Source organism: Podospora pseudoanserina, chromosome 5 (genome assembly GCF_035222485.1).
Source record: "Podospora pseudoanserina strain CBS 124.78 chromosome 5, whole genome shotgun sequence".
NCBI classification, from domain to species: domain Eukaryota; kingdom Fungi; phylum Ascomycota; class Sordariomycetes; order Sordariales; family Podosporaceae; genus Podospora; species Podospora pseudoanserina.
The window spans coordinates 3,038,579-3,059,305 of NC_085924.1; the positions used below are offsets into that span (position 1 = coordinate 3,038,579).

A 20,727-nucleotide genomic window follows, 5' to 3' on the forward strand; every position below is an offset into this window, starting at 1 on the left:
GAACAAACAAACAGTTTTACAATCTCTTGTTCTTCTAAGATCTATGTTACCAAATCTAGACCTTCAAATCCCCCCACCAGCGAGAATGAACGTGGCACCACGCCACCAATGTTGAAGCAACACCCACGAGTTGCTACGGTAAGAGCACATTTGCAGTCATTTATGAAGTCTCTACTTCTTGGCAATGGTTGAGCGCAGTGTTAGCCACGGCATTGCCCAGTGGTGGCATTCCAGGTCGCTAAAAACGCATGTTTCCAGGTTGTGCAATAATAATAGGTCTTACAAGGGACGGCAATGTGTAAGCCAGAATGCGTTCCCATCGGTCGTGGCCACATCTCCCATGTGGCCCGGCTATCAGGTCGACTCTGATACTTCCTCCCACTTCCTTGTGATCGACCGCAGGGTCTGTTTTTTTCATTATGTTGTTCTGGTTTTCTTTTTTCCTTTTTTGTTTTGGGCAACGGTATACGAACACACACAACACACGCAGAAACAGAGGAAGACGCACCGACCGACCGACTCGATCGATTAGCTGACCTTGATAGATGGGTCGCCAATGTCGCCGAAGTGCAAAACCACCGATAACACCTTGCGTAACAAAGCACCGAATTACCTAGTTCCAACAGCCAGACGAGGATTAAGCAAAGTAATGTGGTACGATCGCAATTTCAGTCAGTCTCGGTGACCTTATCGTCAACACGTCGTTTCCAGCACATAAAGGAGATTTCGAGCTGACGTTCCCGTCTTGATCCACAGTATCAACACCGCAATCTTGAAACTGAATCGGCTGCCAACATCACAATGCCCTCCGCCGACCTCGTCCTCCCCCTCATCGACCTCGCCCCTTACCTCTCCCCAGACGCCACTCCGTCATCCAAAGCAACAGTCATTGCCCAAGTCCGCGCTGCCGTCGCCGAATTTGGCTTCTTCCAAGTCATCAACCATGGAATCCCCCTCGCCTCCCAACACGCCCTGATTGAGGCGATCCGCACTCTCATGAGAATCCCCAAGGAAGACAAACTAGCCATGAGCTTCCTCAAAAATCCCTGCCGTCGGGGTTACGAGGGGTCAGGGGATACCTTCCGGACTGGAGACAAGATGCACGACGCCAAAGAAGTCAGTCCACCCTTTCCAACTCCCTCCTTCTTCCACTCGCTTTGTTGACACGGAAAAAAAAAGGCATTCTACATTGGCCGTCCCTCCGAAAAGATTGAGCCTCCTGGGTTCCACGGCCCAAACATTTGGCCTTCGCCTGAGCTGGTCCCCGAGGCCGAGTTCCGCGACCCGGTCTGGTCGTACTATCAGGAGACGAACCGGCTGGGCAGGGAGATCTGGCAGCTTCTCATCCAGGGACTTGGTCACCCAGGGGAGCTGCTCTCCCAGTTCACCAAGAAGCCTGTCGTGATGATGAAGATGATTCGGTATCCTCCCTTTTCGTCTACCTTGCCGGGCCAGTTCGGTGTAGGTGCCCACACCGATTTTGGTGGCGTCACAGTTCTCCTGCAAGAGGCTGGACGAAATGGGCTGGAGGTCGAGCACAAGGGGGAGTGGATTCCTGTGCCTGCGTTGGAGAATGTTTTGGTGATCAACGCTGGTGATATGATTGCTGGCTGGTCTGGGGGCGTGTACCAGAGTGCGAAGCACAGGGTTATCAACAAGGGTGAGGAAGAGAGGATCAGCTGTGCGACGTTCTGGCACGGGGACTTGGATGCCACAAACCCGTTTATTGATGGCAAGGGAGAGGGCGCGGCCGGGGATGAGACGGTGGCTGATTTGCTGGTCAAGAGGTTTAGGAGCCAGTTTAGCTTGATGAAGGGGAAGAAGACCGAAGAGGTGGTGAGAGGAGAAGTGTTTGCTCATTGAGTGGAGAAGGCCGAAATTACTGGGCGAGGTAGAGGGTTCCAAGGAAAGGCACATGTTTAAGTTAACAAAGACGTTTTATGACATTTCATCATTCAATCAGTAAAGTCCAAAGAAAGTCTAATGAAGAACCTTTGATGAAGGTGAAGACACCCTGCAGTGTTGAGATGGATGAATCTCCCACCACTCGAGTGATCCCAGTCGCCCTGTGATTCGAGGATATGCAGTGAGCTCTGGAACAAGAGAGGGCCTTTATGGAATACCCTGTAAAGCATATTTAATGAGCTTTAAAAGATAGTTAAGAGGCCTTAAAGTTACATCAAAGGCCCTAAAAGAGAGTTACCAGGCTTCAAAGGGGAGTTAAGAGGCGTGAAGAAAAAGGTAAGCCTTAAGAGATGATTCAAAGGCCTTAGATGATAATTTAAACGTCTTTTACTATGTTATAGGGAGGGGGCGCTGGTAAGATAACAAGGGGGCTCCGTAAAGGTTCGCCCCAAATAAAAGCATCCTGTTTGAGCCGGGTGTTTGGAGGTGGCACCATGTCAAAATTTACCCAAAAGAATACATACATCAAGGTGAAATAACGCTGCTAAATATACCATCATACCCACAAAGTTCCACAGAGATCCTTGCCACCAATACGTCATCACACCACGGAATACACCATTTTCTGACCTGACAACGATTGACTCCGGATGATATCAACACCCTTCATAACCCCCTCCCACCCACCGGGCATTACCTTGATTGGATGAGCTTGAATCTTACCGCCGTCCAGTAAGCTTTGCACAGCAGCGAATGCCTGAGCGCCAAACCTTCTATCCTCCGGAGTTGCCTCTCGTCCATATTCACCCTCCAAACCCACCTTGATTCCGAAGATGCTGAGAACCATCACCCACGACGGCTCAATCGTCAGAGCCCGCGTCTGCGCTACAGTATCTCTGAACGGTTCAAGAGAAACATAGCGACCGCCAGCACGGCCGATTGATTCGAAGCAAAGCTTGGTAGTGTCGGCCTGTGAGACGCAGTCGAGAGCATACTCGAGCTCGTTGCGGGTGTACTCGCGGATCTCTTGAGCACATGTTGGGGAGTGGTAGTCAAAGACCTTTTCAGCACCGAACCGTTCAACGAGGGCAAAGTTGGAAGGGGAGCATGATGCAATTGGTCTGAGGCCGGCACTAGTGAAAGGAAGAGGAATGGTCAGCGGAGACCCCAAAGAGATGATGGGGACCGAACTTACTTCTTCAGAAGTTGAATGGCTCTGGTTCCAGACGCCGTGCTGCCTCCAGCAACAAGAACAAATTCTCCTTGCTTTGGCTCACCTCTGCGGAGGTCGTCCAGAGTGGCAGGAACACGAAGTCTGTCAAACAACGATAGCGTTGCGGTGGCAACACCGGTTCCCAAGCTAGCACCCTCCTCGAAGCTCATGTCGTCGGGAAGTCTGAGTAAAAGATCCGCCATTGCTCCCACGTATTGAGAGAATCCCCCAATGGTTTTGACGTTTGAATTGCCGCCAAAAACCATGCCGGCGACCCTATCCCCGACTGAGAGATGCGCAGGAGCGTCTTTCCCGAGGGCAACAATGGTGCCTGCAAAGTCATAACCATGAATAGCTCCCTGAGCTGGGCTGTAATCGAGCATCTTGGCATCTGCTGGGTTGATTGCCACCGCGGCCGTTTTCACTGCCAAGGTTAGATTACGGTGGGTATGGGAGAGGAGGCGACGAGGGTAAACAAACCGATTGCCATGTCGGGTGCAAGCGTCGGCACTGCGACATCGTGCTGAATGGCGAGTTTCCCAGGTCCCTGAGCAATAATCGCCGTCTGTGTCCTTGGGAGTGAGAGCTCTGCGTTCAACGAGGGCATGATTGTGAGTGTTGGTTAGGTGGAAAGAAGTTGGATCAAAGGGGTGGGGTAGATGTAAATTGTCCAGATTATCCGCTTTCAAGATGTCAACAATCCGTTGCAACAATGCCGTCAGACGCCTTGCTTTAAACTGGTGTTCCACAGCATATTAACCGTTAACCAGATCGGGTGAGCCAGACTATCGGGCCTGTCCTGCCGCCGCATTTGCGCTTTCTCGGCGCATTGCACGAGGCAAAATCACCGAACACAACGCCGAACAGAAGGGCCCGAAATATTTATCAATCCAACCGCCGAGCCAAGACTTCACTCTCAACAGCCGATTTTTGATGGCTCCATCGAACTGCGGTGATGTTTGCTTGCCTATTTCTGCAGAGACCCACCGCAGCAGGGTGGTCCTCGGCGGTGACGGGAATCTAGCATATCCTCCGGCACCCAATTTCCAGCAGCGGCTTGAACTATCATAGCCTTTCAGAATAGCATAATCATTTCTGTTCATTCTGGCAATCCAAACACCAATGGCGGCAACCGAAATCCTAACCTGCCCCGTTGCAGTCGACAAGGAGGCCAACCTGGCTCTCTGCCCAGCTCTGTACCCAGGCCAAGCACTCGACACACCCAAGAACCCCCAAAAGATCGAAGAAGCGGAAATTATCGACCACTCCAAGCTCCTCAAAATTCCGTCTCCAAAGCATGGCCATTACTTCGGCCTCCTGGGTCACGCCCCGGATCTCGACCCTGACCTGCCTGTCAAGTCGTTCTGGAAGCTGATGGACCAGTATGGAGAGATATTTCAGCTTGACCTCGGGATGACCTACCCCCGGGTGTTTGTCGGTAGCCGAGAGCTGGTCAACGAGATGGCGGATGACGAACGGTTCAGCAAGTTTACTCATCGACTGCACAAGGAGATGAGACCGGTGTTTGGGGATGGTTTGTTTTCTGCCGAGTCAACGGACAAGGCTTGGTGGAAGGCTCATAGGCTGTTGGTGCCAATTTTTGGTGAGTTTGTCCAAGTCTTTGACGGGGCTGGGGCTAACATCGGAAAGGATCGCTGGGGTTGAGCAAGATGTTTGATGACATGTAAGTTTGCTGTGCTGTTTGATATTTTTGGGTGACCTCTTTCTAATTTCTTCATCCCAACAGGCAAGATCTTTCGGCGCAGCTTGTGATGAAGTGGGACAGATTTGGACCAGATCACGAAATCGAATGCATCGACGACATGGCGAGACTGGCATTCGACACCGTTGGGCTCTGTGCTTTCGGTTACCGGTTCAACGAGTTCTACACTGCGGATCATCACCCTTTCATGACCCAGCTCAAGGAAGCCATTGTCGAATCGGGGAGGCGAGCGAATAGGCCAGAGATCCTCAATCAGTTCTACTGTAAGTATGGCCCGTCAGAGAAATTCTAGCAGACCCATGCTAATCCCGTCATTCAGACAAAGAGGAACAGCACCGTCAGGAGAATATCGCCAAGATGAAGGAGCTGTGCAAGAAGATCATCCAAGACCGGATTGACAACCCAAAGTCAGAGGCAAATGATCTGCTCAATCTGATGATTCACGGCGTTGATAGGGAGACGGGAGAGAAGCTCACGCGTGAGAATATCGAGTACCAAATCCCAACCTTCCTCGGCGCTGGGTGAGTCTGCAATATATCGACCAATCTTTTGACAGACATGTACTGACAGCTTCTATTAGATACGAGACAACCTCGGCAACCTTGAGCTTTATTTACTACCTTTTGTGTACGTACCCGGAGACCATGGCCAAGGCCCAGCAGGAGGTGGACGAGGTTGTCGGTGACACGGTTCTCACATACGAGATGCTGCCCAAGTTGAAATACCTCGATGCGTGCATCAAGGAAGCATTGTAAGAAAACCCCCCCTTACACTCTGTCCCATATTGCTTCAACTAACCCACTTCTAGACGTATCCAGCACCCCAGCAGTTTGCTCACGAGGTTTGCAGTCAAGGATACAGTCTTGGGAGGAAAGTACTTTGTCAGAAAGGGTCAGATGGTGTCGGGTGTCTGGAGGCATTTCCACAGAGACCCCGTCGTCTGGGGTGCTGATTCAGATGAGTTCAAACCGGAAAGGATGTTGGACAGAAATTTCCAGGCGTTACCACCTAATTCCTGGAAGCCGGTGAGTCGGAGCCATGTTCCCGGTAACGGTACAATACTGACATTACAACCTTTTCAGTTCGGCGATGGTCAGCGAGCGTGCATTGGACGTGGATTTGCGGAGCAAGAAATTCTCATCAATGTAGCCATGGTCCTACAAAGATTTGATGTTAAAAAGGCAGACCCCAACTACATTTTGGAGCTCAAAGTGCGTATTGTTGTCCTTTCCAACCTAGCTTCTTGGGCTTGTCTATTTTCTCTCTTTCTTTCTACTCAAAGAGGTGATTAGCTGGCTAACCTGACAACAGGGTCAAATGGCTTTGAAATGTATTGACTTCAAGATACGAGCGAAAAGGCGGTCAGGAAAATCTTCCTTGAGTGGTATCCCTGGCGGCGGCTCCCAGCCAAAGAAGGCTGCCACCAAGACAAGACAAAACGTTACACCACAAACCGACAGCAAAACTCCCAAGAAGTCCATCACCGTCTTGTTTGGCGGCAACATGGGGACCGCCGAGAGTCTGATGCAATCGCTTTCGCGCATCGCCCCCGACTTTGGGCTCGCGGTTGACGATGTGAGAACGCTGGACTCAGCCACTGACAGTCTGCCCACGGATCGGCCCTGTATCATCATCACACCCTCCTACGACGGACGACCTCCGGACAACGCCAAGAAGTTTGTCAAGTGGCTTGAGCAACTTTCCAGCAATGGCACCAAGCTCGCAGGCGTCAAGTATGCTGTGTTCGCATTGGGTAATTCTGATTGGGTGAATACCTTTTACAAGATTCCCAAGCTCATTGACGACACGCTTGAGAGCCTCGGTGCCGAGCGCCTCGTCGAAACAGGTTATGGAAACGTAAAGCAAGACCTTGTTGGACCGTGGGAAACCTGGGAAGAAGAGCTGTGCCTGGCCCTCTCAGGAGTGTCGGCTGACAAAGCCCACAAGGCACAGGCAGGCGTCGAAGTGAGCATCGAACGCCATAACCTCAAGACTCTTCCCAGCGTTCTAGGCGGTGATCAAATGGGCATTGGGACCATTGCCGCCATCCACCAACTGGCTGATACCTCGGTGGGACCAGCGAAATACCACGTCGACGTTCGTCTTCCTCCTGGCTGCTACTACCGAGCGGGAGACTACCTCGTTGTTCAAGGCCGCAACTCCACCGAATCCGTTCACCGAACCATGGCCCGTTTCAGTCTCAGCCCAGCAGACACCATGACAGTTCAATCCTCCAAGAAGGATTTCCTACCATCTCAACCAATGGCAATAGAGCACTTTTTAAGACAACGTGTCGAGCTCGCCGCACCCATCACCAAACGCCAGCTCCTCACGCTCTCCCTCCACGCGGAAGATTCCTCCCCGGAGAAAGCCCATCTTCTCAACCTCACCCAGGACCCCGCCTATGAAGACCTGCTCACAAACCGGCACTCTGTCCTCGATGTTCTCAGCACCATCCCTACCTTGGCCCTCCCTTTTGGAGTCTTTATCGATCTCCTCCCTCCCCTTGCACCGAGGGTGTACAGCATTTCGTCTTCTCCCCTCTCCCCGTCCTCGGGAACACTCCAGTCCGGCCTCGTCGCATCCATCACGTTTGACCTGTTCCAATCCCCTGCCTTGAGCGGTCATGGAACATTCAACGGCGTTGCCTCATCCTACCTCTCCTCCCGCAAGATAGGGGATGAGATATCTTGTCTTGTCCGTCCCACAACACTGCCGTTTCAGCTCCCAAAAGACATCTCCAAACCAATCGTCATGGTTGCGGCAGGCAGCGGGATTGCCCCCATGAGGGGTGTTCTCCAAGAGCGAGCCGAGCTGATGAAGCAAGGTGGGGAGTTCGGCGAGGCGGTCCTCTTCTTTGGGTGTAGGGATGAGGAAAAGGATTATTTGTACAAGGAGGAGCTGGAAAGGTGGGAGAGAGGGGGGGTGGTCAGGGTCGTGCCGTGTTTTTCTCGGCCGGGCGGGAAGAAGGGGAGGTATGTCACTGATGCTTTGTGGGAAGAACGGGATAGGATGTGGGAAGTGGTTGAGAAGGGGGGCAGGATTTTCACTTGTGGGAGTGCTGCTAGACTTGGGAGGAGTGCTGGGGAGGTTTGGAGGAGGATTTGGAAGGAGAAGTCGGGACAAGGGGGAGAGAGAGAAGGAGAGGAGTGGTTGGAGGGGATCAAGGGAGATGGGAGATATGTTTGTGATGTTTACTGAGGGTTTGTTTTTTGCAGTACTTTCACGTATAGTAGGTATTTAACCAAATATGGTTCGGAGATAATATAGAGTGGAATTGAACGGTAAACGTGAAGCAAGAGCCCAACTGCGTTTGACCATGCCTGGCGTGATATGACGCAGTTCTTGGAGGGCTTTAGCATGTGAGCCTACCTGCATATAGAGGCCCATCTTGGCTTTCTGCAATTTGTGGAAGATTGCGGTGCCGGTAAATAGAGCAAGGTCTGAGATGCCTGTGGGAGCGGACACCCACTACGGGTTTTATAGGGAACAGCGAAAAGGTGGTCTGTACCCAAGGGGGCAACTGCTTGGTTAATAGCAGGTTTGCTCTCTCTAAGAGAACACAGGCCCGGGTAGCACAATTGATGGTTCGCTCTGTTTGGAATTAGACCAGAAATCAGTTTAACGACTGACAATGGTGTCCAGGAAGGTTCTGAGTTCGTCTCGCCTCCAACAGTCAGATTACCTATCCCATCTCCAAGATATTAAGAGATTGCCCAGTTCGACTCTGAGACATGGAGCATTTTGTTCCTTTATAAAACACTGTTAACTATATATGGTTGGAGTAAGTCAGATAAAGTACGCGGTAACTTTCCAGTTTCATTTCTTCTGTTCCTTTTAGTTTTTAAGCACCTTCGAGGCGACGTTCTGCAATCCAATCAAAGGCTCCAGGTCGTCTTGACGTCATTTTCAAAGGGAAAGGGGGGATGAAGCATGCTGCCGTCAAACCACGCCCCAGAGCCATTGTAGTTTTGGCCAAGCGCCTTGTCGTCATCCCAGCTCGCAGAAGATTTAGTCATCATCAGCAATGGGGTGTAAAGTATGCAAGGTACGTAGCTGCCCTTCTGGCTTTGAACGATTAATGGAGGTACGCGTAGGGTAGGTGCAAGACCTCGGACCGATGGTGGGAACGGCCCAGGTCCGACTAATGTCTCGCGAATTAGGTAGGACGGACTTAGGAGTTAACAAGGACTTAACCATCTGCATGGAACCGGGTGGTGGCAATCATTAAATAGCTGGCAATCTCTCAATCGACAGTCTTCAATTCATTGTCTGATGTTACGAGTACCGCATTCCGGTGCCGTCGTCACCCGCCTACTTTGCAAGTTCTCTGCCTTTGTACCGGTCATACCTCGCACCTCATGGCCACCTCATCTCCTCGGACGACGAATGTCTGGGAGGTTGTCGACTTTGTGGGAACTCATCACGACACGTACGCGGCAATCTCCCCGGCCGATGCGGACTTGTCTGGAAAATCGGTTCTCATCACGGGCGCCTCCAGGGGAATCGGCATGGCAACCGGCATTCGCTTTGCCGTGGCTGGATGTTCCAAGATTGCTCTGGCAGCCCGCTCTTCTCTTCGTCAGGCCGAGCAAGAGATCAAAGCTGCTGCTGTTGCCGCAGGCCGAGAGGAACCTCTCGTCCTTACCCTGAACATGGATGTGACCGTGGAGGAGTCGGTCACTGAAGCTGTGGATAAGGTATCCAAGGCATTTGGAGGAAGTCTGGATGTCCTGATCGCCAACGCGGGCTACCTGCCAGCATGGAGACCTGTTGTGGAGTCTGATCCGACGGAATGGTGGAAGACTTGGGAGATCAACATAAAGGGGACCTATCTTTGTGCGAAGTCTTTTATCCCGCTGCTGTTGGAGTCGTCCATGAAGACTTTCATCACCGTCTCCTCTGCTGGAGCACACGCACTCTTCTACGGAGCCTCAGCATACCAGACCACCAAATTTGCAACCCTAAGGTTCACCGAGTTCATCGATCAGGAGTACCACGACAAAGGCCTGATTGCTATTGCGATTCACCCAGGAGCGGTCAAAACAGACCTGGCATTGAATATGCCCGAGGAGCATCATACCATCCTCCAGGACACGCCCGAGTTACCTGCCGACGCCATGGTATGGCTTGCCAAGGAACGCAGAGAGTGGCTTGCGGGCCGATTCTTCAACTGCTGCTGGGATGTCGATGAATTGGAAAATCGGAAAGATGAGATCATAAGCCGTGACTTGCTGAAATTTAGACTTACTATCTGAGCGGGTCTATTTCTTAGTAATGAACTAGAGCCATGGTTAAATTGGTCGAGTTCATTTATTTATCTCACCTGAAGCTTCAGGGAAAAGGGTGACTTTAATTTACAGATGTTGCTCTCTAGGAACGGTTGTGGATAGACCCATCCCAATATGATGGAGATTAACAAAAGGGAAATTAGAACCAAATACAAAGAAGACATCCATTTGAGGTCCTGGCTGTAATGCGCGGCAGTGTTGATCAAGCATCCACACCCTAACCCACTGGCAGCGTTTGGAGCCCGTGCTATCCCCATCTCAACATTCAAGAATAAATGGCAGTAGGAGGAGCCGTTGTTGTTATCTCAACCTTTAAAACACCTAACCTCTCAGCAGCGTGAGAACATTTGAAACCCGGCGTAGCTCTGCCGAATGGTATTTGAGTAGATACTACGAGCATCTCAACGTTCTGGAACCCAGCGAGCCGATCGAAGATTTAGGTGGGTTTCCCTTCCCGATTACCAGTTGTACCTCGATATCTTACACACCTGCTGTACATGTAGATGCCGCAATTGATGCTGCGGTTTCCGGAACACACCAAAGCCAGCACCTCACTGGACTTAGGGTTTGTGCTAATAGAGTTGCACGGGACGTCTTCATGATGCAAGAAATACTCGCCTATATTCAGGAGGTGAGGAGCTCCTCTAACGTGCCGAAGCAGCTTGCCATCCCGGGTATTGTGGCAGAAGGAAGGTAGGATTATGATTTCAGTTTGCTCCTTTGCCCTTGTCCTCCAATTATACCTGCTAACATCCGCATCTAGTCTCACAAATATCGCTGTTTCCGCATGGCTTTTCCCAGCGAAGATCGCTATATGGGTCGCGCTGTTATCTATTGGAGTGGCTGTATTAACCGGGATAGTCGGCTACGCCCTATGGCCTCGTGATCTCAACAAGCACTACCAAAGTAAACAAGCCCGAATACAGATATTGAGGCGTGCAGTGGAGGAGCAGTATGATGTCGTCGAAATCAACAAGCAGCAGACTTTGCTCAGACCAAAGACTTTTGCACACCTAAAGTCAGATTTGATGTATCACTGGCCAAACGAAGATGAGCTTGAGAGTTGAAGTGTGCAGAGGGCAACACGTGCAAATTTACTTATCGCTGGAATTTACCTGCTCATGCCCGAGGTTGAAAAATTTACATTTGTGATCCTCCTTCCCATTCTGAGGGTGTTGCAAAAGCATTTCATCAACGCAACCTGGTAGGTATTTAGATTGGTTCCATTTGCATTAGCTGTTGTCTTGTTGGGCTCATATTCTGATGTTGGTCTTGGAACGGATCGTGAAGAAGGTACCCACCATGACCACGATTGCGGTCCTTTCTTCCTTGCAGTGGCCTTTTTGGAAAGTTTAAGAATCGGGACGTCCTGAAATGCCCCAAAATGTCTCACCGTCCTCCCAGCTTCATTTGAGAAGCACTTTGCAACCCCCGGCCCATCTCGAAGCATCTGGAACATTTACCTCCCGCCACCACAATCGCCCATCTTCCGCCATATGGCGCCTCCCTTGCGCTCACGCACCCCTGGTAGGTCTTTGTTTGCAGCTAACAGTCTGCAATGTCGTAGTTTGTATCGAGAACCTTCGACGGTCCACTGACCAGGTTGCCGCGATATGGTGATAAACTCTATCCTTTCCCATGGCATATGCCGCCACTAATAATCTACTTTGGAGATTCAGTCGAGATCGCCTGTCTTTGCCCATAGAGAAGGCATGAGCAAATACTTTCGGACCGTGCCCCAGACACAACAACACCCGATCCTTTCTTCAGCTCGATCTGCTGGACGGTGGAATCAGCGAAATATCTTTATCCTTGGTTACAAGGTCCTGGTTCAACCCAATTGCGACGATAGCTCATACAAGCCTGGGCTTCTCCCGCTGGTCAGACCGGTGCCACTGTTCCAACTGCCGGTTCCTCAAGAGCGCTTCTCAGCTTGTCTTTTCAACCCGTCATGTTGATGGTGCAGCTATAAGCTGGTACCTACTCAATCAAGAAAGAGAAAAACATCCAGGATTTTAATCACCAGTGGTTGAGCCCTTCATCTTTGGTGCTGATCGAGCTGGGCCTGCAGGGTTCACTCGGCTTTGACCGGTCAAGGGGCCTGTCTTTGACTGTTGGCTTTGACGAGATGAGCCGGCGTTCTTTGACGGTCGACTTTGAGGAGATGGGATGTCGTTATTTAACTGGATTGGCAGAGGCCGCGGTTGTGAACCAGAGGCCTGTTGACTTGGTGCCGCCGGCAAGGAAACGGGTTGTTTTCGCTGCTGCTGTTGACGTTGCTGACCGGGGGCGCCTTGATTGACAGCTACCGGCGAAGCTCCTCGTGGCTGAGGCTGACGGGGGTTCAACCGTGCTGATGGCGTCGATATGGAACCAATGGCCCGCTGTTTGGATACTACGGGCTTAGGGTTTTGCGGCCTAGGAGCCGAACGAATCTGGAGCCCCTGCGGCGGTTGAGCGGGAGAATTCGGAGTGAGTCCTTGTCTAGTTCTGACACGGGCTTCTTTTTGCACTTGAGCTCTCGCGACGAGGAATTCGTTGTACATGTTCAAAACTGTCTCTAGGTTCTTTTCAAGTGCCGGGCGCTGGTAAGCTTCTCTCTTCAACTGCCGGGTATCTACGCCTAACTGTCGAAGGATCTCGTCACGCTGACCGGATGCACAATGCGACGAATGCAAAGGAAACTGCAGAACCTGAGAGCTGTAGGTTGCTGCTAAGCAAATGTTGGCATCTGTGAGCGCCTTGCCAAGGTTGATGATGCTCCGGCTAACTGAGATGGGCATTAATACAACTAGTCGGTACATCCTGACATTCTGGTGATTACACGGCTGAATCTCGAGAAAGGGGATGATGCTGGCGGTGTGCGGAGATGAAGGGAACTTAGCTACTGGATGCACATACAACTTTCACACAAGGAGGCATGTTTGTTGCGTTTCCACGCTCCGATGCCCGCTGTTGCGCCGCCTCCTAGAATAGCGCCTGACGCACCGCCGGCAATGATAAGGCCAGTGCCTCCTGTAAAGAATGTATAAACCATCAAAGCAGCGGCGACCATAACTGCTGTTGCAGTAGCTCCGACCACGGTCTTGGCTCCATTTGGTGGCCTTAGAATGGTCGGGGTTGCGGCGGCGATGCTCAACATTTGGTCCTCATACGCAGAGAAGAAAATGGTTGCATTCCGGAGCCCTAGCATCGTCTCGTAAAGTTGCTGGGGTGGGATATCTGTGAATGATATCAGGATACAGTTTCTCTGATGGATGAGGCATTGTGAAGCTTACCCTTTTGTTTGGGAATTCGGCTCAAGTCCAAGCAGTCTTCAATGTGGCGGATTATGGTGGACATGAGGTCAAGGCAGGGCTCCGCCTTGTTCCAGGCGTTGGTGACGTCCTCGACCGTCTTGAGTGGTCCGTTGACCTCAGGTTGATTCATTTGTATCGACTTACGAAGCTTATCAAACTCCTGAACCATTGATGACCCCATCATCCACTTGGCCGGAAGCGTGCGCACCATAGTCGCTAGATCGGCACCTATTGCAGACCCGCGCACAACTTCTAACGCAAGATTGCACCTGATTGAGTCTTTGGGTTAGTTCGGACATGGTTAAGATTGAAAGCCAGCAGGAGATGTGGTACAGAGGAAGTCCTACATATCAATTGGCGTAATCAGATTTCGTTCCACAACCGTGCTCGTCCGGACTTCTAGAGACCTCAGGATCCTGATACGGGTATTCTTGTGTACGACCTCCGGCGAAATCTTGCCGACAGGCACCAACACCATGTGGTGTGCCGTCGAGTTTTGTTGTTTGGCAAGAAAGAATTCCTCAATCTTGGAAGGGAGCACAGCCTCAAAAAGTTCCCTGAGATCAGCCAAGTGATCGTAAACGCGGCGGGCCCCTTTCACAACTGATCCTTTAAACCGGAAGTTTACTTCCAGAGGAACGAAGCTGTCTTGGTCGTGGATGCTGGTGAGTGAAGTAGGGTGCACTGTCCAACCTTTCAGGTCGCAATTCTGCGCCAAGAATTGAGCTGTCCCTTCATTGTCCTTGTAGTTCCATCCTCTGGGAGTGTACCTCCACACCTGCATCAGAAAGTCGGTGATGACGGTGCTGGTAGACATCCTGATAAGACTGCATTTATGGTTATCGTTGGAAGGTTAGCGAGGTGAGCATGTAGAGACTAGAAGAAAATGGCTTGAGTTCGATGGTACTTGATGGTCCCGTTCCCACTCATTATAGAGGAAGACTGGAGGCAGGCTTCGAACGGCCATCGTGGTCAAAGATGGCGCAACACGAAACAGGAGAACCGCCAGAACCGCCAGGAATAGACCGCACCCAACAGTACGTACAGTTTCTGTCTCTGTGGCGGAAAATGATGGGAGACATGCAGTGTTCAGGGTGCAGTGAAGTGTTACTCTTTACCATGCGCTGAAGTGCAGGTCTGAGACGGCGTTGTTGGCGTGACCCGTTTCACCAGCTCGGCGGCCAATTGAATGTTGACCTTGCCGCAGCCCGCAAGTCTAAACTCCATGTTGGACACACAGCTGCTCACGTGACAGCCTGCCCAGCTCATGCAGAAGAGTGGTACCTGGCATGTTATCTCCAGCCGCCTTCCTTCCAACGATTCACATCATCGCTACCTTATCATTGTCTCAAACCACCGCGGTCTTTACCATAACCCCATACAATCATGGAATCCGACTCACATGTAGAAGTTGTTGAACGCTCCTGGCTTCTTTTGGGCCAAGAAAATCCTGCATTGCCATCACAACAAGGAGGAGCCACAGGGCAACCAGAGTTGATCGGAGTAACCCCAACTGGCAGAATGATATGGCTGAACTTTGACGCTCATCGACACTCAGCCGAGCACTACATGGAAAGATATTACGAGCACCACAGCAGACTGGATTTGAACCAGCCGATCACAGATCTGGGTAAGCCGACATTGTCAACATGCGTATTTGGTATCCCGGAACTAATTGGGAGCAGAAGCGGCTCTCGACGCGGCTGTCCCTGGATCTGAACACAGCGAGCACCTCTTTGGACTCAAGGTCTGTCTCGATAAGGTCATTCACGATGTGTACCTGATGGAGGAACTCCTTACCTATGTTCAGGAGGTAAGGAAAGAGACTGATCGTCCGAAACAATCTGGTATCCCGGGTGTTGCCGCCGCAGGAAGGTATGTCTCTTTCCATCTTTTTCCTGTGCTATATCAGCCAACATGAACCTACCTAGCCTTGCCACCATCACCGCCTCCGCGGCCTTTCTCCCGGCGAAGATTGCCACCTGGGTTGCCTTGTCTTCCGTTGGAGTTGCCGTATCTACCGTGATGGTAGGATGGGCGATATGGCCAAGGGACATCAACAGGCATTACGAAACTCTTCAAGACCAGATACAGGCCTTCAGACTTGCGGTGGAACGTTTCGACCAAGCAGAGATCAACAAACAGCAGCAGCGTGTGCTGAGGGGCAACACATATGCGCATCTAAGGTCAGACCTTATGTTTCACTGGCCCAATAATGACAACGTATACACATGATACGTAGAGATATGGACGCCAAGCATGTAACAAAGCGCTCCTGGGAGGAGTCAAATCATACAGCAGCTCATAGTTGCATCGTCCAAGCATGAAATGCTTCCAGGTTCTTCGCGCTGTTGCAATGCCACTCGGTTACCCTTGAACCCCTTTTTTCATAATCTGCTTGCTTACATTGAGTTCACTTACCCCAATGTCCCCGCATGGAACGACACGGCCCTGACCCAATCATGATTCCCCAACATTCTGCATCTGCCGATTAGCCCGTTGTCAATAGTACCATTCGGATATTCAACCAGAGCCAGACGAGTTGGGGTCAGCCGTGTGAACTGCTTGCCGTTCTCCGAGACCCCTCACTAAGATCCACCACTGTTGTGATTGGACCCTCCGGATTGCAATGCAGATACATAACTCGAATGACATCCACCTCACTCACCATCCATTATCCAATAATCTCGCAAAGACCCCCAATCACAGAGAAATCTAACTGACCATGGAGCAAGAATTCGCGGAACTCAAGAAGCAGGTCGAAACGCTGCAGAAGGAGCTCAGCCGGGTTTCAGGCAAGTTTGTTATCAGGTCTTGATAAAAGGCCACACACTAACCAAAGTTCCCTCCAGACGAGGCCGAAGTCCGCAAAACCCACTTCAAGTATGGCTACTATCTCGACAAGTGTCTCTACAACGAGGTAAGTCACTCTCGTTCATTCATCTCTCTCCTCAAGGTTGCCAACACCCCAAAAGGTAGTTGATATGTTCTCCGACCACCCCGACGCCTATGTCGAGTTTCTCGGCGGCCGCTACCGCGGCAAAGCCGGCATCGCCCGCCTCTACCAGGGCCGTTTCCAACAATCCTTTGTCAATGGCCGCAACGGCCCAGTCGAAGGCTGGCTATTGGACCACCTCATGATGCAAGAGATTGTCGACGTCGACTCCACTGGGAAACACGCCTGGTGTCGGATGCGTGCACTCATGCAAGCTGGCACACATGAGTCGATTGAGGAGTATTACCCGTTAGTGTCACCGCAAAAGGCCGGCTAGAGAGAAGATACTGACAAATAGACAGCCGCGGGCATCGTCAGTGGTGGGAGGGGGGTCTCTACGAGAACGAGTACATCAAGGAGGATGGAGTGTGGAAGCTGTTTAGGTACCGGTACTTCCCCTTTTGGCATGCAGAGCACGAGAAGGGGTGGAGCCACACGAAGAAAGAGTACATCCCTTTTGCGAGGTCCACATTTCCTGAGAACCCTGATGGGCCGGATGAGCTCGTCGAGCAGAGGAGCTTGTGGCCGGACACACGGGTGGTCCCCTTCCATTACCCAAATCCCGTAACTGGGAAAAGGGTAAAGCCTGATGATCTCAGGGCCCCGCGGTATGGGGAGCCGGTGGAGACGAGTGAGCCTGCGCTGGTGTTGGATCTGCCGAAGGATCAGAAGAGAGAGGGGGCGGAGATGAGGGAACCCAAGGTGGGGGAGAAGGTCTTGCCTGAGCTGGTCCAATTCAAGGCAGAATAAAGCAGCTTGCTTTCAGGGGCTGTTTTTAGGGGTGTTTGCTTTAGCTGCACAATTGACATTTTGATTTGAGCACATCTTGACAAATGTTTTGCTTCCGTGTCTTTTGTCTTTTTGAGTGCATGCTTATCTGACACTGACAAGGCCTGACAGTTGCCGAGTTGGGGTCAAGCTACCCCCCTTCTGATCCCCCGCACGTACCTAGCTTACCCGGGGACCCTTTGCCGGGAAGAATAATCCCCCACCTGGATCTCGAAACCATCCGATCTACCGTCGGAGGTTTAATTTGGACGATTTGAGGGTGTCGCCACTTTCGTGATGGTTTGCGGGGTTGAGCTCACCCCTGAAGATCCGCACAGTGGATCTGGAACAGCAACACTTCTTCTATCCACCCTCCCCTAGTCTTCTTCTCACTCATCGCAACAAGCAAAAAGTAAACAAACCACTTCAGGAAAAAATGGCACACATCTTCCACCTTGCCCCCCACATCGACACCTCCCCAAACTACAGCAACAATGAGCTCACCTCCCCAGAAAAGGTCGCCTTCCCTAAAACAGACGCCTTCCGGTCTATGAACGCCCCCTCGAGGTTCGAAGGCTCCGTCTTCAACCTCGAAGTCACCGGCACCATCCCACCCGACATCTCCGGCACGTTTTACCGCGTTCAGCCTGACCACCGCTTTCCCCCTTTGTACGAAGACGACATCCATTTCAACGGCGACGGCTCCGTAACCGCCATCCGCATCGCCAACGGCCACGCCGACTTCCAGCAAAAGTATGTCGAGACCGATCGATACAAACACGAGACCGCCGCGAGGAGGTCGCTGTTTGGGAAGTACCGCAACCCCTACACAGACAATGAATCTGTCAAGGGCGTCATCCGCACCGCTTCAAACACCAATATTGTTTTCTGGAGGGGGATGCTGCTTGCCATGAAGGAGGATGGGCCCCCCTTCGCGATGGACCCCGACACACTCGAGACGTTGGGACGGTATGACTTTGAAGGGCAAATCCTTTCCCCTACTTTTTGTGCGCATCCAAAGTTTGACCCTGATACGGGGGAGATGGTCTGCTTTGCTTATGAATGTGGTGGTGACGGGGCGGATTGCGGGGTTGATGTGGCTGTTTGGACGGTGGATATGGATGGGAAGAAGACGCAGGAGGGGTGGTATAAAGCCCCGTTTGCGGGTATGATTCATGATGCTGGGTTGACGAAGAATTATCTCGTTTTAGCGTTGACCCCGATCAAGATGAAGTTGGAGAGACTGAAGCAGGGAAAGAATAAATTTGCGTGGGACCCGGAGGAGGATCAGTGGTATGCCGTGGTCCCGAGGAGGGGGACAGGGGATCCTGGAGAGATTACCTGGTTTAGAGGTGACAACGGTATGTGCTTGCTGTCTGGAGCTTCACAGTCTCTGAGGATAACTGCTAACAAGGTCAAGCTTTCCATGGACATGTTGCCGGCGCGTATGAGCTAGCCTCAGGAGAAATAGTCTTTGACTTGACGGTTGCCGATGGAAACGTTTTCTTCTTCTTCCCACCAGACAAGAACGTCACACCCTCCGCGGACAGCATTGCGAAGAGAAACAAGCTCAGCTCGCCAACCACGCGATGGATCTTTGATCCCAAGGCCAAAAAGTCGGCTATCCGGACACCTGAGGCAGGGGATTCTGACGTTTGGGTGGCGGATGAGCGTGTCAAACCAGCGGTTGTTTGGCTGACCAACGGGGAGTTCTCACGAATCGATGATCGGTATGTAACCAAGCCCTACCGTCACTTCTGGCAAGCCGTCGTAGATCCGACAAGACCGTACGACTTTGCCAAGTTGGGACCGCCTGCCGGCGGGTTGTTCAATTCTCTGGGCCACTACGCATGGGGACCCGAGCATTACCACACCGGCTCAACAACATCATCTGTGACAAACGGAGAGACCAAGAAAGAAAAGGCTGGCTTGGAGGACGTGTACTTTCCTGGGCCAACCATGACCTTCCAAGAGCCGACCTTCATCCCAAAGGAAGAAGGGGCGGAAGGCGAGGGATACCTCATCGCGCTGCTGAATCACTTGGATGTGCTGAGAAATGATGTTTTGATCTTTGACGCACAGAACTTGAGCCAAGGTCCGCTTGCGGTGATTCACCTGCCGTTGAAGCTCAAATTGGGGTTGCATGGTAACTGGGTCGATAACAAGGACATCGAGGAGTGGAAGGCAAGGAGAGAGGCAACTGGCGATGTTGGGCCGGTGAAGGTGGCTAGTGAACCACTACCATGGCAGAAGAAGTTCCAGTCAGGGCAGGCAAATGGCCAAGAGAGGAGCTTTTAAATAAAGGGAGGAGATAATGATGTTGAACTGGGCTACTTCTACAGCTTCTCCTGATGGCGGAGTAAATACCCATTCACCTCTGATAGTTCTGATGATGAATTTGAGTCAGAGCAACAAGATAGTAGGCATCTCCGGCGTTCTAAGACGCTTAATTGTGCAGCTGCCCCTGTGAGAATTGAACATTCGCACAGGATGACAAACCGTGCAAAAGGCGATCTACATAACCTGGTAGTGAGTTGGAGACAATACATTACACACAGCCATCTTACCTCAACAAACAAACAAATAAATAAAAAAGGTTCTACTAATAGGGGCGCGTCACCTCCAAGATGAACAATGACGTCTCCCACATGTGTTGTCCTCCTTTGTGAACACTCATAAACTTTCCAACATCAGTACACCCGTGGCAACAACAATATTCCCCTAACACCCCAGCCATTTACCAACTTGGTCCTTACACACCTCCCACGCCAACAGGAGGAGGCGACGATTCGCCAAGTTCTTCAATCTCCGCCTTATCTCAGCTTCCTGACCCTTCTGCTCACACGCGCCTGCCACCGACACGGACATCAGCGCCTGGGAACGCAAGCCCCGTGTTTTTGCGCTTGCTGGCGACGGCGATGTCTTGAGCTGGGATGGCGTCCATGCCCCGCGTCTTTGATTTTTTGCCAGCGTTGGCATCTCCATTCCCAACATCGGCCAGGTCCCGTTTGCGCTTCCCAGTTGCCACTTGAACTTGGCGACTATGACCTTGAGCCTTGAGCTCTTGACCAGTGACTTTCCCATCCTTGCCAGCATCGCCCGTGTTGGTTGGGATACTGCCGCAGTTGATGGCGTTGGCACTAACGCTGACATCATTAATTTCGACCTTGACGATGTCCCCGGCGACACCACTGTCCTTGTTGCCACCAAGACCAGGCTTAATACCAGCACTGCTATCCAGAGGAACGAAGATGCAGTTCTCGATGATCCAGTCTTCATACCGTTTGCCCGTTTCATGAAGTAACTCACTCTCGGCAGCCTGTTCCGACATCTCATCATCCACGTCCCTCATCATTTGCGGCATGTTTCTAGTCATCTTCCAAACTTCCATTCTGGCGTCGGCCACCTGTTTTCTAGCCCTGCTCAGCTCGATTGCCTCGGCCTTTTCTTTTGAAATGGCATTGACTCAATTCTTCGATGATGTGGTTGAAGACGGGCCGGTTGTCGTGTTTGGGACGGCTGGCGCCACAGCA

General features: G+C 51.6%; 9 protein-coding genes across 9 annotated transcripts; 6 read left to right on the forward strand and 3 right to left on the reverse strand.

Moving 5' to 3' along the window:
- Window positions 1-201: 201 nt before the first annotated feature.
- QC764_506790 (uncharacterized protein) lies at window positions 202-1,863 on the forward strand (the record flags this gene model as incomplete). Its single annotated transcript, XM_062947935.1, has 3 exons — window positions 202-671; window positions 757-1,116; window positions 1,180-1,863. Exons 2-3 carry the CDS (start codon window positions 802-804, stop codon window positions 1,861-1,863), a joined length of 999 nt encoding a protein of 332 aa, XP_062799352.1. The 5' UTR covers window positions 202-671; window positions 757-801.
- Window positions 1,864-2,506: 643 nt separating this feature from the next.
- On the reverse strand, window positions 2,507-3,725 carry QC764_506780 (putative secondary metabolism biosynthetic enzyme; the record flags this gene model as incomplete). The annotated part of the gene is made up of 3 exons (XM_062947934.1): window positions 2,507-3,038; window positions 3,101-3,501; window positions 3,561-3,725. 3 exons carry the CDS (start codon window positions 3,723-3,725, stop codon window positions 2,507-2,509), a joined length of 1,098 nt encoding a protein of 365 aa, XP_062799353.1.
- Window positions 3,726-3,972: 247 nt separating this feature from the next.
- Window positions 3,973-8,042, forward strand: QC764_506770 (uncharacterized protein; the record flags this gene model as incomplete). The annotated part of the gene is made up of 8 exons (XM_062947933.1): window positions 3,973-4,721; window positions 4,769-4,802; window positions 4,866-5,104; window positions 5,161-5,362; window positions 5,422-5,592; window positions 5,650-5,866; window positions 5,924-6,052; window positions 6,153-8,042. The coding sequence occupies exons 1-8, from the start codon at window positions 4,241-4,243 to the stop codon at window positions 8,040-8,042; spliced, it is 3,363 nt and encodes a 1,120-aa protein (XP_062799354.1). The 5' UTR covers window positions 3,973-4,240.
- An 826-nt stretch (window positions 8,043-8,868) lies between these two features.
- On the forward strand, window positions 8,869-10,099 carry QC764_506760 (putative secondary metabolism biosynthetic enzyme; the record flags this gene model as incomplete). The annotated part of the gene is made up of 2 exons (XM_062947932.1): window positions 8,869-8,880; window positions 9,077-10,099. 2 exons carry the CDS (start codon window positions 8,869-8,871, stop codon window positions 10,097-10,099), a joined length of 1,035 nt encoding a protein of 344 aa, XP_062799355.1.
- A 1,067-nt stretch (window positions 10,100-11,166) lies between these two features.
- QC764_506755 (uncharacterized protein) lies at window positions 11,167-14,585 on the reverse strand. Its single transcript, XM_062947931.1, has 4 exons — window positions 13,779-14,585; window positions 13,411-13,700; window positions 13,034-13,354; window positions 11,167-12,902 (listed from the first exon to the last, which is right to left on the reverse strand). Exons 1-4 carry the CDS (start codon window positions 14,246-14,248, stop codon window positions 12,148-12,150), a joined length of 1,836 nt encoding a protein of 611 aa, XP_062799356.1. The 5' UTR covers window positions 14,249-14,585; the 3' UTR covers window positions 11,167-12,147.
- A 152-nt stretch (window positions 14,586-14,737) lies between these two features.
- On the forward strand, window positions 14,738-15,666 carry QC764_0082740 (uncharacterized protein; the record flags this gene model as incomplete). The annotated part of the gene is made up of 3 exons (XM_062940821.1): window positions 14,738-15,061; window positions 15,117-15,306; window positions 15,363-15,666. Exons 1-3 carry the CDS (start codon window positions 14,818-14,820, stop codon window positions 15,664-15,666), a joined length of 738 nt encoding a protein of 245 aa, XP_062799357.1. The 5' UTR covers window positions 14,738-14,817.
- A 490-nt stretch (window positions 15,667-16,156) lies between these two features.
- On the forward strand, window positions 16,157-17,248 carry QC764_506750 (uncharacterized protein; the record flags this gene model as incomplete). The annotated part of the gene is made up of 4 exons (XM_062947930.1): window positions 16,157-16,226; window positions 16,284-16,351; window positions 16,407-16,675; window positions 16,729-17,248. The coding sequence occupies 4 exons, from the start codon at window positions 16,157-16,159 to the stop codon at window positions 17,174-17,176; spliced, it is 855 nt and encodes a 284-aa protein (XP_062799358.1). The 3' UTR covers window positions 17,177-17,248.
- A 145-nt stretch (window positions 17,249-17,393) lies between these two features.
- RCO1_2 (transcriptional regulatory protein rco1) lies at window positions 17,394-19,801 on the forward strand. The gene is made up of 2 exons (XM_062947929.1): window positions 17,394-18,555; window positions 18,615-19,801. The coding sequence occupies exons 1-2, from the start codon at window positions 17,631-17,633 to the stop codon at window positions 19,490-19,492; spliced, it is 1,803 nt and encodes a 600-aa protein (XP_062799359.1). The 5' UTR covers window positions 17,394-17,630; the 3' UTR covers window positions 19,493-19,801.
- Window positions 19,802-20,033: 232 nt separating this feature from the next.
- QC764_506735 (uncharacterized protein) lies at window positions 20,034-20,558 on the reverse strand (the record flags this gene model as incomplete). The annotated part of the gene is made up of 1 exon (XM_062947928.1): window positions 20,034-20,558. One exon carries the CDS (start codon window positions 20,556-20,558, stop codon window positions 20,034-20,036), a length of 525 nt encoding a protein of 174 aa, XP_062799360.1.
- Between the last annotated feature and the right edge of the window lie 169 nt (window positions 20,559-20,727).

Bases quoted from the DNA above. Each gene is read 5' to 3' on its own strand.
- QC764_506755 (XM_062947931.1), bottom strand. From the start codon at position 14,248: ATGTCTACCAGCACCGTCATCACCGACTTTCTGATGCAGGTGTGGAGG. The intron at 13,701-13,778 runs GTAGGACTTCCT...AGACTCAATCAG, and splicing joins CTGATTACGCCAATTGATAT to GTGCAATCTTGCGTTAGAAG. The intron at 13,355-13,410 runs GTAAGCTTCACA...TATCATTCACAG, and splicing joins CCGAATTCCCAAACAAAAGG to ATATCCCACCCCAGCAACTT.
- RCO1_2 (XM_062947929.1), top strand. From the start codon at position 17,631: ATGGCACACATCTTCCACCTTGCCCCCCACATCGACACCTCCCCAAAC. The intron at 18,556-18,614 runs GTATGTGCTTGC...AACAAGGTCAAG, and splicing joins CTGGTTTAGAGGTGACAACG to CTTTCCATGGACATGTTGCC.